The 12,907-nt window shown below is 50.8% G+C and overlaps 1 protein-coding gene across 2 annotated transcripts in view; it reads right to left on the bottom strand.

Annotated features, from left to right (window-relative positions):
* Positions 1–362: 362 nt before the first annotated feature.
* The window catches only part of CCND2 (cyclin D2), a 32,418-nt gene continuing 19,873 nt past the window's right edge, over positions 363–12,907 (bottom strand). The window contains exon 5 of one of the 2 annotated variants that reach the window (XM_032644957.1): positions 363–6,141. In XM_032644957.1, coding sequence (XP_032500848.1) covers positions 6,040–6,141 — 102 coding nt within the window. In that variant the 3' untranslated portion in view covers positions 363–6,039. The remainder of the gene's footprint in view (positions 6,142–12,907) is intronic. The other variant, XM_032644956.1, reaches the window with a different exon arrangement.

The raw sequence follows: 12,907 nt of genomic DNA on the forward strand, positions 1-12,907 counted from the left end.
CTCCAGAGACACGCCCTCCCCTCCCCGCCAAGCCAGGAGATACTCACACCCAGGAGTGAGTAGCTGGCAATAATCAGAAGATTAGCATCTGAGGTCTGGTCAGGACAGCAGTGACTGACCCACCTTCTGAAGGTGGCCTGAGGCTTCTGGTTTATAAGAGGGTTGTACGGGTGACCCAAAAGTTAAAAAAAAAAAAAGGTCATCAATTGGTTGCACCGCAAATGACACACAGAGATGACCCTCCAGGTTAGGATTTGCATTTTACCCCAGCACCAACTGCGGCCAACAGAGTCCTGACTCAAGAAAGTTGTGTTCCACGCTGAGGATCGCTGGTCAAGAAAGAAGTCAAAAGAGCCAGAGAATTTAGGTCAAGGTGAGTTTATTGTCCAAATAGCATAACCTAATTGCATCCAAAACCATTTTCAAATCCATCTTTAAGCTAGTCAGAAAAACAGGTTATTATTTTTAAAAATCACTTAACACCGAACAGATAGGACCTCTGAAAAGGCAGCTTGACTATACCATGTCACCATCATGGCCAATACAACATTTTTTTTCCCATACTTCCTAAAAACCTTCCGTGTATACTCATCACGCGACTTCCGCACTTGCTCGCATGCCGACCAAATAAACACCCACACCTCTTACAGAGTACATGGTGAGAGAATAAAACTGACGGGATATGGCATTACACTCAGTTTAAAGCAAAAAAAAAATTTATAATAATAATAAAAGAAAGTCCAAGACGAGAAACTGTAACTGAGAGAGAGAGAGAGAGAGAGAGAGATCTGAGGTACGTGGTAATGAACATAATGGAAAAAATCCAATGGCCTGGTGATCTGCCGGGGATTTCAGAGCTGGCCAGCAGTAAGAAACACAACCAATTAAAAAAACAAAACAAAAGAAACCACGAGAACTTTTTTTTTTTTTTAAAGGATAGGCACCTGTCAAAATACACTGGCTACTGTAATGGCTACAGTCAGTAAGGCACTTTTTTCCCCAAAGTAGGCTGCAGGCAAAGGGATAAATGTGGCAGCTCCAGCATGCGTGTGTATGTTTGCCGATGGCTTCTGGAAACCCAAGCCAAGAATCGGGTCTGACAGCCCAGCCAAGTCTAAAAGCAGAGACACACGGATACAAAACGGTGGTTCTGGCTGAAGTGACGGTTCTGGGTCATTTAGAATCCAGAATCATGAAAAGCCAAGTGGGATGAGGAAGCCATACACGTCCTCTTGAATCTCCCGGCCCGATTTTGTACAAACGGGTGACAGGAACTGCCCCGAGCTCACTGTGCTCCGTAGCTACAGAGCGTCTGCTGGCTGAAAGGGACTTTACCGTCTCAGCAGTAATTTCCCTTTTAAAGCTATTCTCAGGGTCGGACCGTCTCAAAGATAAACAAAGAGGAATCCTTTTGGCTTAGAAGCCAGCTGGCTTACTCAGATTTCCCCCCCCGCCCCGTTCTTACTTCCCATTTCCACTCTACCAATATTCTCTTCTTGAGCTAGAAAATTATTTACATGAGATAAGGTGCGAGTCTATTTCTTCTCCCAGCCCTGACCCCTGTGGCCCGTGGAGGGAAAATGCCCCTGCCCTCTTTGAGAAAGTCATCCAATCCTGCTACCGTCCGCAGCCCCTTCGGAAGGGAAGCCCCCGATGCCCGCAGCCGAGGTGGCGTCCCCTCGGAGCCACGCGTGCCCGACTCGGATGCTGAAGGAGGCCGAACCGGGCCTCCACTGCGGCACACGCACCAACAGGGACCCGGCTGGGGGACGCAGTGGGCTGCTCAGTGGGGTGGGGCAGTTCCAGAGGACAGCCTCCCCGGACAGAAGCCCCTTCTCTCAGCCTGGCGGGGGGGGGGGGGGGGGGTGCATCGGTCCCCTGCCCCCGCCTGCAGGCTTCTCGGCTGTTATGAACCCGCATGGAACTGAATTATGCTTAGCATATATTTTTGGCATACAAGGATTTTCCCCCGTAGGATTTGGCCAAAATTTGGCAGGTTAGGGGAACAACTTAGCTCCCACTGATGGAGAAAAACATAAACAAACAAACAACCAAAAAAAACAACCAAAAAAAAAAACCATACAGAGGAGGAAGTAAAGAAGAGGGAGAAAGACAACAAGGTAGAAAAAGACCAGAATAGGTTTGGAACCCTCTTAGTGGGAGGAAAGAGAAAAAAATGCATGGGGAGAAGTGAACTCCTCTGGGACAAAAACTCCTACCGAGGAAACCAATCCAAGGAGCGGGTATAAGCCAGTTCAGCAAAGCCGGGATCCCTTCTTTTGTGTTAAGGAGAGAGCAGGCAGAAAAGCTAAACTACCTGGCACCCTCCTCACCAGCAACCCTACACCTCCCATCACACTAGGCCCTGAGGATGGGAAGAAGACAAAGCCAGAAGGCCCCAGTGGCCCCCTGGGGGCTCCAGGGCTGGGAAGAAGAAAAAACCAGAAGGCCCCAGTGGCCCCTTGGGGGCTCCAGGGAAAGTGGAAAGTGAAGGACTCTGGGGGAGTCTGTTGGCCTGTTTCCTTATTTGTCAGGTTCTCTCATTTGCTGCTTCCCTTTGAGCTTAGCGGCTGGTCACTGTTCAAGGGATCTGTACCTGGCTTTCTCTTTAGGTTCCAAGACTCCCAAGAACTCTAGGGTCCATGCATTCCTCCATCCTGTGGAACCCCTCAGGGCCTAGAAGAGTGGCCTGTGCAAAGTGTGCTCCCGATAAAACACAGGCTGCTCAGCCTTCCTCTCCAAAACCTCAGAATACAGCACCCACTGGCCCACCAGAAATCCCTAGAATGTCAGGGTCACGTAACTCACCAAGTCCTGAACCCTTCTAACACACTTCAAGGGAGACTGACGCATCTGGGACTGCATATCTCTGCAGAGAAGCAGCCTCCCTACCTCCCTTCGACCACCAATCCAATACTCATCTGACCCATTTTTCCAACCATGCCAATTCAACGCACGACCTAAAACCTGAAAACCATTTAGTGCCACTTAGCAAGGACCTGGCTGCGCTTGCCTGCCGCAGGCCGGACAGGCGGGAGCAGTTGCCGTGGCAACCTTACCTGCTGCAGGTTCAGACCTAGGAAACCCTCCGAGATCATCCTGAACGGGGTCTGCCCGTATCCGGGAAGGGGCCAGAGAGAGGGGAAACGTTTGTTCCAGATGAAAGGACCCAAAGCAGATGAGAGCCCTGCTTTAGAAAGGCCTGCAAGATGAGACTCTCCAGATAGCCTGCTGCAATTCTCTAGTCTGTGTCCTGATCGCTGGTACCCACGTGGTACCTACCCCACTGCATCAACCTCTGTGCTGAGTGTCAGCCTTGCGGGGGAGGGGAAATCCCTTGGTTCAATTGCATTTTTTCCATCATGATGAGGATACCAGAGTCAGAATGGAAGCCTGATGACCTTCACCACGGAAGAGGTCCCTGGGCGTGAGAGACCCTGGGGCCAAATCCTCCACCTGCCACCTGGGAGGGGCCGCACAGCCTCTTCCCCCGCCTTCTGCCTTCCCTGACTAATGGGCTCCCAAGCAGAAACTGTCCGGTTGTGAGGTATTATGAGAACAAAAATGTGAACCATTTTCTTTTGTAGCTATTGATTTTGTCCAGTACACCTGAGGTAAAGAATACTCTGTCTTTGAAGGATGTGACCAGAGAGGAAAAAAAAAAAAAAAAAAAAAAAATCCATGAATACGCTACCAGAAGAAAACAAACTATGTATGGAAGGGCTTTTCCAGTACGAAGAACTCCTATCTCAACCATCTACTTCAGGACTTGGAAATTTAAGCGGGAAAATAATATATTATAAAATTGTTTATAAGATAGCAGCACACTCGGTGAAACATTACAGCTATAGGTACTGTTAACGTGGATAACAATGAATGATCTCAGCTTCTTAGCAGCGCAAAAAAAAAAAAATAATAAAAAACTGAACATAATAAAATGAAAAATAAGAGACCCTTAGATTTTTCTCCATCTTAAACCCTTATACTATGAAACAAGGCAGAATCTGTGTATAAAACAATTCTTCAGAGTAGCCCTGTTCTGATTTTTATTTTTACTTAAAAAGGCAAATATTTTAATAGCTTCATTACCTGTCAATTACAATTGTGCAAAAAAAAAAAAAAGTTGGTGCTTCAACCTCTCTGCTAACTGAATGCCTCTAAGACGTGGAGAGGAAAAAAAATTCAAGTACGCTGAATGCAACCTTGCAATGAAATCAACAAAAAAACGGAAACGGGAACGAAATGCCACACTGATGACCCGCTGTCTGTCTTTGCACCAGCAATAACGCTTTTTTCCATGTCCAAAGGAGGAGTATAGAGGTGGGAATTAAGATCCTTCTGTGCCATCAAAATGGTAACAGAGCTTTGTTTTTAGGAATGTTGTGATGGGGATTTCAGCGGAAGAGGATGTGTCTTGAGTTCCGGTGGGGATGCCAGAGAGTGTCAGATACAGGACAGCAACCCAACTGGGGGCAGGAGGGGAGGGGGCACAGGAGGAGAAGGGAGGCATCAACTCTGCATGATTTGCATAAACCATCCCATCTATCCCTCGGGAACAATTTTTAAAAGTGCTTTTCGAATGGAATGGTTTATACCAAAACGCTCACCTGTGGACCAGACACGCCAATCAGCACCAAAGAATTCGTTTGTTTCCTAATGAGGGATGCCAAGGTCACATTACTCTCTTGAACACATCAGGAGAAAAGTTTCCATTCCAGATCCCACCCTCGGGCTCCATCTGCCTCCATCTCATAGGAGTTTGGGGGATGGCCCGTCGCTAGATTTTGCCCCTTTTAGATAAAAATTGGGTGGTGTCTGCAACGAACCATGTTTGGAAGAAGAAGCAAGAGGTCGAAAAATGTGAAACCCCAGGATCCAATCACCTGTGTCCAACGGGCAAACATCACCTCTTTTAGGTAGCAGCTACTGTAGACAGCAAGAGTTGTCACTAGACGCCCAGCAACGCTCCTGACTTAGTAACAAACAGGTGGTCGGGAGGAAGGGCGCTTCTCCATCCAAAACGGTTCGATCGCACTGAGATCCTTTTGTAACTCCCTCCCCATCCTGTCCCTCCTTATTTCTAACTCCTTCTCGAGTTCATTGCTTTGCAATCTAATCCTGCCATAGTGGCGTCTGCAATTCCTCGAAAGTATCCTACCAGGGGTATATACATGCTAGCTCATAACAGGAAAAAAGAAAAGTCTCTAATTTGTTCCCATAGTGCAGGCATACATTTTCGCTAGCTACTCTGCAGGTTCTCCTGTAAGCGTTTTACTATGACTTTTAACATCATCAAACAATAATAACTGTTCGCATATATACGGGATTCCCTTCTGTTGTACTTCAAATAGGCACCAAATGCTTTTACTGATTCCGTGTTTATAGGACCTTTATCTCTCACTTCTAAAAGATCTTTCAATATGATCTAGGTGGGGGCAGGTTTTTTTTTTTTTTTTTTTTAAGTTTCATTCTAAAACATTAAGAGAACAAAACACAACCGGAGAGGAGGAGAGAGCAGATTGGACGCTCCTCTCCCATTCGGCCTGCCCGACATCCTCACAGGTCAATATCCCGCACGTCTGTAGGGGTGCTGGCTTGGTCCAGCTCGTCCTCCGACTTGGATCCGTCGCCCTGGTCCTGACGGTACTGCTGCAGGCTGTTTAGCAGCACCACCTCAATCTGCTCCTGGCAGGCTTTGAGGCAATCCTAGAGGAAGAACGGTCCAGACCAGAGCTGTTAGCAAAGGCAACAGTACGCAGAGCAACTGACGAAGTCTGCGCTCGCTTTCCAGTAGAAAGAAAGCTGAAATGTACAGGAGATGCATCCTTCCGGTGCTGGAACCTCACCGCTCCAAGTGGGGTCCACGGACCGGCAGCATCAGCACCATCTGGGAGCTTGTTAGAAATGCAGAACCTAGGACTTCCCCGGTGGTCCAGTGGTTAAGCATCCACCTTCCAATGCAGGGGACGCGGGTTTGAGCCCTGGTCGGGGAACTAAGATCCCACAGGCCGCGGGGCAGCTAAGCCCACGGTGCCGCAACTACCGAGCCCGTGCGCTCCGGAGCCCACACGCCAAAACCAGAGACAAGCCTGTGTGCCGCGATGAAAGATCCCGAGGGCCACGACGAAGACCGGATGCAGCCTAATTAATTAATTAAAAAAAGAAAAAAGAAGTGCAGAACCTCATCCCTCTCCAGACCAGTCAGATCAGAATCTGCATTTTAGCAGAAGCCCGGGTGAATTGTACGCACAGGACCTGCGCACCACTGGCCAAGGTGAGCAGCTGTTTGTGGCCACACGGTGCCTGGTAATCCAAGGGCCAACGAGATGCTTCCCGCCTGGGGACACTGGGAGGTGAGAAGGAAAAGGGGAAGGCCAGCCGTACAGACAGTGTGACCGCACTAGACTACCCAAGGGATAGATAAGAGAATGGACTGAACTACACTGACCCTCAGAGCGACTGCGGAACCGCTTAAAAACAAGCAATCTGGTTTTCGCTTATTTACCGTTCCCTCAACTCTCATAAAAATACAACACAGAAATGTTTTCAAAATCCTGGACACTTGAGCCGTCTAATTTGGGAATAGGCAAAAAAAAAAAAAAAACAAAACCCTGCAGCATTGCTTTGATATTAGTCTGTATTTGGTCGGGAAGATGCACGATGTGTTAATCTCAGGCAGGTGTCTCTGTTAGCTGGGTGGCACGGGACACAGCAGCAATTCGTGGGTGTCCCTAGGGAGGGATGGTGGTTGGTAGTAAGTAGCAAGTGGGAGGTGAGCTGAAGAAATTGCTCTTAGGAGCTATTTCCCAACATCTCTCCTTGGCAAGCCTGCTTTCCTGTGCCCTCGTAAGCAGCACAGACACATGGAAAGTATGTTAAATCCACTCTGCCCGGGTCTTTCCACAGTTTAATGTACGTTTCCCTTGTGCTTGTTTCACCATGCAACTGCCCAGGGGTTACTGTTTGCCGAGCACCAAAGCGTTATCTGTTTTCCCAAGATCTAAAAATAAAGTTGGGGTTCTTAGGAACACCGTTTCCATTCCCTTCTCATCTCTCATCCATTTCAGCTTTGTATGAAATTCAAGATTGGGAGCAAAGGCAGACCGAGCACTAAGGGCAGAGATGAAATTTCACCTGCAATGAATTAAGAGTGACTAGAAGGCAGGGCTATTTGCTGTCGCCCCACCAGACTTGCAGGCAGCCGCTAAGTTATCTTCCTTCTCTGACCTCAGTTTCCCCACTTGTAAAATAAGGCTCAGGAAACGCTCACAGACGGAGGACCAACTGAGATCATTTGGACAAAGTGCTAAGTTCAACACACGACAATCATTTATTATGAACAGAAAGAAGTCCATCCTGGGCTGTGAAAGAATTCCTGAGATTTCTTTGAATCGAGGTACGAACGAGCATTTGCTCAGGACAGGCGAGGCGGGCAGTGCAGCGGGCACAGTGGATGGAGCGTCCGGCAGGGCAGACGTACCCCGGCCCAGAGCTCCCTGTCCCCAATGAGAAAGAGCCAGGGACTGGCCACTGAGGACCCAACAACATTTCTCAGACTGGCCTGTGGCCTCGCCTGGTCATGTCCTCTAACCTGCCTGACCCCCTAACTGGTGAATTAGAAGCTGACGGGCCTCGCCCACTGCCTGCTCTGCCCGTCCAGCACTCCTCCTCCAAGGCCCGTCCTGCAGTGGCCGTGCTTCTGGTCACTCACCACTCACGAAGGTGCTCGGCGGTGAAGGCTAAAGGCAGGATGCTTCTAAGGGCACCTGCATTTCAACGGAAGGCACTAGAGGACCCGAAAGCCTTATGATCTCAAACAATCTTAAAGAACAAGGTTAACAATGTAAAAACTGGCGACAGTCAAAACTCCTCTGGCTTGTCCCTGAGGAAGCTCCTGGCCAATCCTGTCCGACTTTCCTTCCCCAAGGCTCTATTTCTGGGTCAGCACATCTGCCACCCCAATAATACGACAAACTCAGGAGGCCGTGACCATCACTGCCTTAGCCACACCAGCAGCCGAGATGGATGGTCCTCCAAACAGGGAGACCGGGCTCTGGAGAGCTAAAGAATTTGATCTGGGGCCACGGACAGTCTCCCTTTGGGTCACCCATGTTCCTACTGTTCCCGGTATTTAGACTTCCCTCCCAGCAGCCTTAGACCCTAAAGGAACAGTTCTGAGAAAGGCCTACAGGGAGGGCTGGCACACTGGGCAGTGACTTCTACGGAACTTCAAGAGAACACAGGCGTCGAATGTCATATTTATGTAACTTCCAGCCAAAAACAGCTTTCCCGAATAAAATGAAGAAAGATTTCACATAAAACACAAACTCTCCTTTCTTGATTTTTCCAGTCCCACTTGAATTTCAATCTAAATCATTCCTGACTATGGCCAGCTCTTCCTCTTTGATACCTCTTACTCCAAGGGAAAAGGGACGACTATAGTAGCTCCCCCAGAAACGAGGGACCCTGAAGCCCACAGGCTCAGCTGTGACAGCAGGACGCTAAAGCTCTCGGTGGGTCGATGGCGTCCCTCATTCCTGGAAAGCGCTCTGGGGTCTCCGTCTAACCCTCCCCTGGTTCCACTGCTTCATGACTTGGCTGTCCTAACCTGAGTTTCAACCACGGGGACCTCTCGCTCTCGGCTAGATGAAAACCTACTTAAGGGCAAGAGCTTGTCTTGCATAAAGAATGTTGCAAGTTCTACTCTGACAGTGGCAGGAAGGAAACCGGCATCCCTCTTCCTGGAAACAGAGCTCACTCCCTGCATTTTAAACCTTCCTTTGGGATTGCAGGAGTCCTTCTTGGGCGTCCCAAGAGCGTGTGGATTTCCTGTCAGCTGGTGGAAAGTGAGGTCCGAGGGAGGGCGGGCTGGTGCCCCTACCTCAGCAGACACGCCCCTCCACCCAGTCCACCCGGCCCCGGTCTTGCCGGAGGGGCTCCCAATCTCCCGAGTGGGTAGGAGAGCGCCGGGGGGGACTGGGGTGGGAGGGGTGATCTGGAGGAAGGGAGGCGGCCAAGCCCAGTGAAGGAAACAGAAGGAGGGACAAGTTGTAGAGCCTGAAGGGAACCCAAAGCAAAGCTGGAGAGAGTGATGGCCATGTGCCCACGGGCGGAGTTCTAAGATTCTTACAGGATCTGAGAACTGGGGGCTCTGGGGGGCTTTTGGAGATCCAACAGCCAGCTGCGCCCACTTCACAGCTAGGGAGCCGACCCGAAGCTGGCTCCCCCCCCCCAACCACACCTGGTTAAAAACGATCCCCGGCCTTCAAAGGGTGAGACTCCAATTCCAGAACCGTCTTCCCTGTGCGCCTCTCTGCCTCTTCCGGGCTCTAAGGAAGGACAGAGCAGAGAATCTCCGAGAAAGGGAGACACAGCCCAAGCGGCCTGGAAAACCCCCGACAGCGCCTCCGATGAAAAGATGCTGCGTGCACGGCAAGTGCCGCGGCTCCGGGCCCTCTGCTTCTCCGCAGCCTCCAGAAGCACCAGCCATTGTGTCGAGATGCCCCAAATTAAGCTGATTAGAGGGAGAGCCATAATGCTCGTCTGTCAGCCTGGACAGGTGGCACTCCACAGTGTTGGGGGTCGGGCAGGCCTCCAGCCCGAGGATGCTCGGGCCCCTCCCCCCGCCACCCCCGGCCCAGAGCCCTGACAGCGGCATTTGTGATGCCCGGCTCCTTCCCCGGCCCGACTTCCTCCGCGTGCTGGCTCCAGCCCCGCGCCCCGCACCCTCCTCGGCCCTCTGAATGGGCTGCGGAACTGCTACCATCAGCCTCCAGTGTCACTGCATCACGGCATTGTCACCACACACGCACTGCACTCAACAGGGCCACAAAGGGCTGAATGAGCCCCAGACCCGCGGCCAACTCAGGCACAGACAACTTAGGAAACTATCTCATTCTTCTTTTCTTCACAGCCTGTTGGGCTTATTTCCTTGAATACCAAATGAGGCCCGCGGCAAAACTCGAGCTCAAGCAGGGGCGGGAAGCATCGGCCTCCGTTTCTGTTTCCTCTGCCGTCCCGCCCCCGGCTTCCCGTCCAGCGACTCTCCTGCGGGCTTCTGACCACAGGCCCTGTTCGGGGCACAAAGGGCAGTCTCGGGGACACGGGGGCCCTCAGGAGAAGGTGTGCTGTGAGGGCTCCGGGGACCAAGGCAAGGGTGGGGACCCTGGGGTTCTGACATGCAGTCACTATCGAGTCTTCCCTGGCGCTGCGGATGACCCTAGGGGAGGGATGGCCTGGAATCTTCCTGGGCAATAGTTAAGAATTCAAGGGACTTCCCTGGCGGTCCAGTGGTTAAGACTTAGCCTTCCAATGCAGGGGATGTGGGTTCGATCCCTCGTCAGGGAGGTAAGATCCCACAGGCCTCCTGGCCCCAAAACCAAGACATAAAACAGAAGCAAAATTGTAACAAATTCAATAAAGGCTTTAAAAAAAAAAAGAAAAAAGAAGGCAACAGACAGTTTTGGTGTAATCTAGGTAGAAGAGGATACATGTAATGACAGGACGACTCCCATCTGTACCTGTCCTGTTAAATACCTTCCAGTAACTTCCCATCTTCATGGCCCGTGAGCCCCAATTCTACTTGTTCATTAGTGACTTAGGAAAATGGTGTCACGTGAAAACAAAGTGACTTGCTCTAAGATAAAGTCAGGTAAAACTCAGGGGACCCTGACATATTGTTAATGTTAACATCTATCTAGCTTTTCCAAAAGACCTGGGGAGACCAAAGCACTAGAAACACACTTGAAACCCACCTGCCCAGCCTTTGTCCCCCTTCCTTCCTCCCCCGCCCTCCCTACATCATTCCCCAATGACTCTGCCAGGGGATCTGGAGAAAAGGCTGAGTCAAAGTTGGGTCTCGTTCAAAAGAGTCTATATACAAGTGAACAGGGAGATAAAGGCTGGCACCAAGCTCTAGCAGGATGCCGAGGGGACGGAAGAGGAACCCCGATTCTGCCAGGGAAGTGGCCCAGTCGGTCCCCCCCTTCGCAAGCGGACCCTTGGCAACGGAAGCCCCAGTAGACGTTCCCCCAAAGCCAGAATGGCCTCTCTGGCTGGTGTCTGTTTTTAGCAACACTTAGGAGTAGAAGGAAAGAGTACTTAAAATACACCACCCTCTGAGACTTTTATTCCCTGTAAAACTGTCAGGCTTCTCACTCAGCTTTCTCTTTGGAATGAAGCGTTCCGGTTTATTTTGACAACCAGAGCAAACAACAGAGAGCAGCTTTCTCAGGGCCGCGTGGGTCCCTCCTATCAAAGCTCTCTGCCGCTGGCCAGAGAGCCAGAGAGATGGCTCTGGCTGTTTCAGGGGAGAAAGAGGGGATCCTCTTTCTACAGTCATATCTCTGACAATCCCCGGAAAAAGGACACCGTCAGCTGGCCCAGGTCTCTAGGTGCAAGGTGCAAGGTGCACGGGGCTAGCACACAACTGTAGGGACTCTGGGGTCAAAGGCCAGCACTTCCCGATTCTTATCTGCCCATGCACCAGGGCCCATAGGGCAGAAGGTGGTCTGGGCACCGGGCTTCCCTGTGGGAGGGGGGCTCAACGCAAACCCCTGGGCACTTCAGTGTGGCCCAAGGACATTTTACGTCTATGTGGGTATCTACAACTTTTTGTTGTAGCAATATATACACCACCCAGCACTGAGCGACTTCATCAGTATTAAAAGTGTACAGCGTCAGCTTTGAGTACATTCACTGTGTCGTGAGACCACCACCCTCTCCAGGACTTTTCTTCCCAAATGGAAACTCCATCCCCATTACACAATCACTCCCCCACCCGCTGGGCCCTGGGAACCTCTATTCCACTTTCTGTCTCTATGGATTTGACTACGTCTAGGGGCCTCGGGACCTCATGTAAGTGGCATCCCACAATATTTGTCTGTGTCTGGCTTATTTCACTTAACACGTCCAAGGCTCATTCATAGTGTAGCATGTATCGGAATTTCATTTCTTTTTAAGGTTGAATAATGTTCTACGGCATGCACATACCACAGTTTCTTTCTCCATCCCAAGGACATTTTCAACCACCAAGTGATGGCTTCTACTCTGTATCTTACGTTAGGCCCGGAGAGCTCCTTCCCGAGGGCTGATTTCCTACTGCACGTCTAGTTCCAAACACCTGCTTAGCATCCACTCACTTGATCTTCATTTGCTGGGGTTTTACGTGCTTTACCGTGGATTCACCATACAATCGCTACGTTCCTTGATGACAGGAACCTCGTCTTTTATTTTCCGTGTGCCGCCCACCCCCCAACTTCTTCCACGCTGTCTGTGCCTTGCTTGTTCATGGGCCTCGCTCACAAGGTGACAGCCTGCACCAAGAGCTCTCCAGAGAACATAGGCTGATGGGTGGGAGCACTTAGCGCCCGAAGTCCGGCACACACAATAGCTGAGGCACCGAGGACGTCCCCAGGGAGAGTGGGAGTGCGGCTCTGGGGACCCGAGGTAAGCTGGGAACTTCCTGAGCTCTCCAGCTGTTCTCTGAAACAGTGGTACATGCATGCTTGGTTTTTCACATTAAAATGTTTAACCCGGGGCCGACTGGTGAGAACGAGGCACGTTCAACAGCTGACGACTTTTAGAAGGAACCTCTAAGCCAGCTTTGGGTCTAGTTGACCCAGTCTGACAGCGACTAGGATGGTCTGGCTACATAGTATCTGAAAGGGGCAAGCAGTGTCTCCCGTGTGAAACGAGAGACTGGTTTGCGGACTTGATAAGCAAGGCACAGCCCACGAGCTCCCTGGCACCCCAGGAGTGACCTCTGTCCATCTGAAGCCTGCAGTAACGGGTGACAGAGAGATGCGGGAGAGAGCTGGAGACCCCGTGGGACAATCAGCCCATCAGGGCACATCTAGAAATATCTGAAGGAGGTTACTATGCTGGCGGGGGGTGGGGTGGGGGGGAA

Source organism: Phocoena sinus, chromosome 10 (assembly GCF_008692025.1).
Source record: "Phocoena sinus isolate mPhoSin1 chromosome 10, mPhoSin1.pri, whole genome shotgun sequence".
Taxonomy (NCBI): Eukaryota; Metazoa; Chordata; class Mammalia; order Artiodactyla; family Phocoenidae; genus Phocoena; species Phocoena sinus.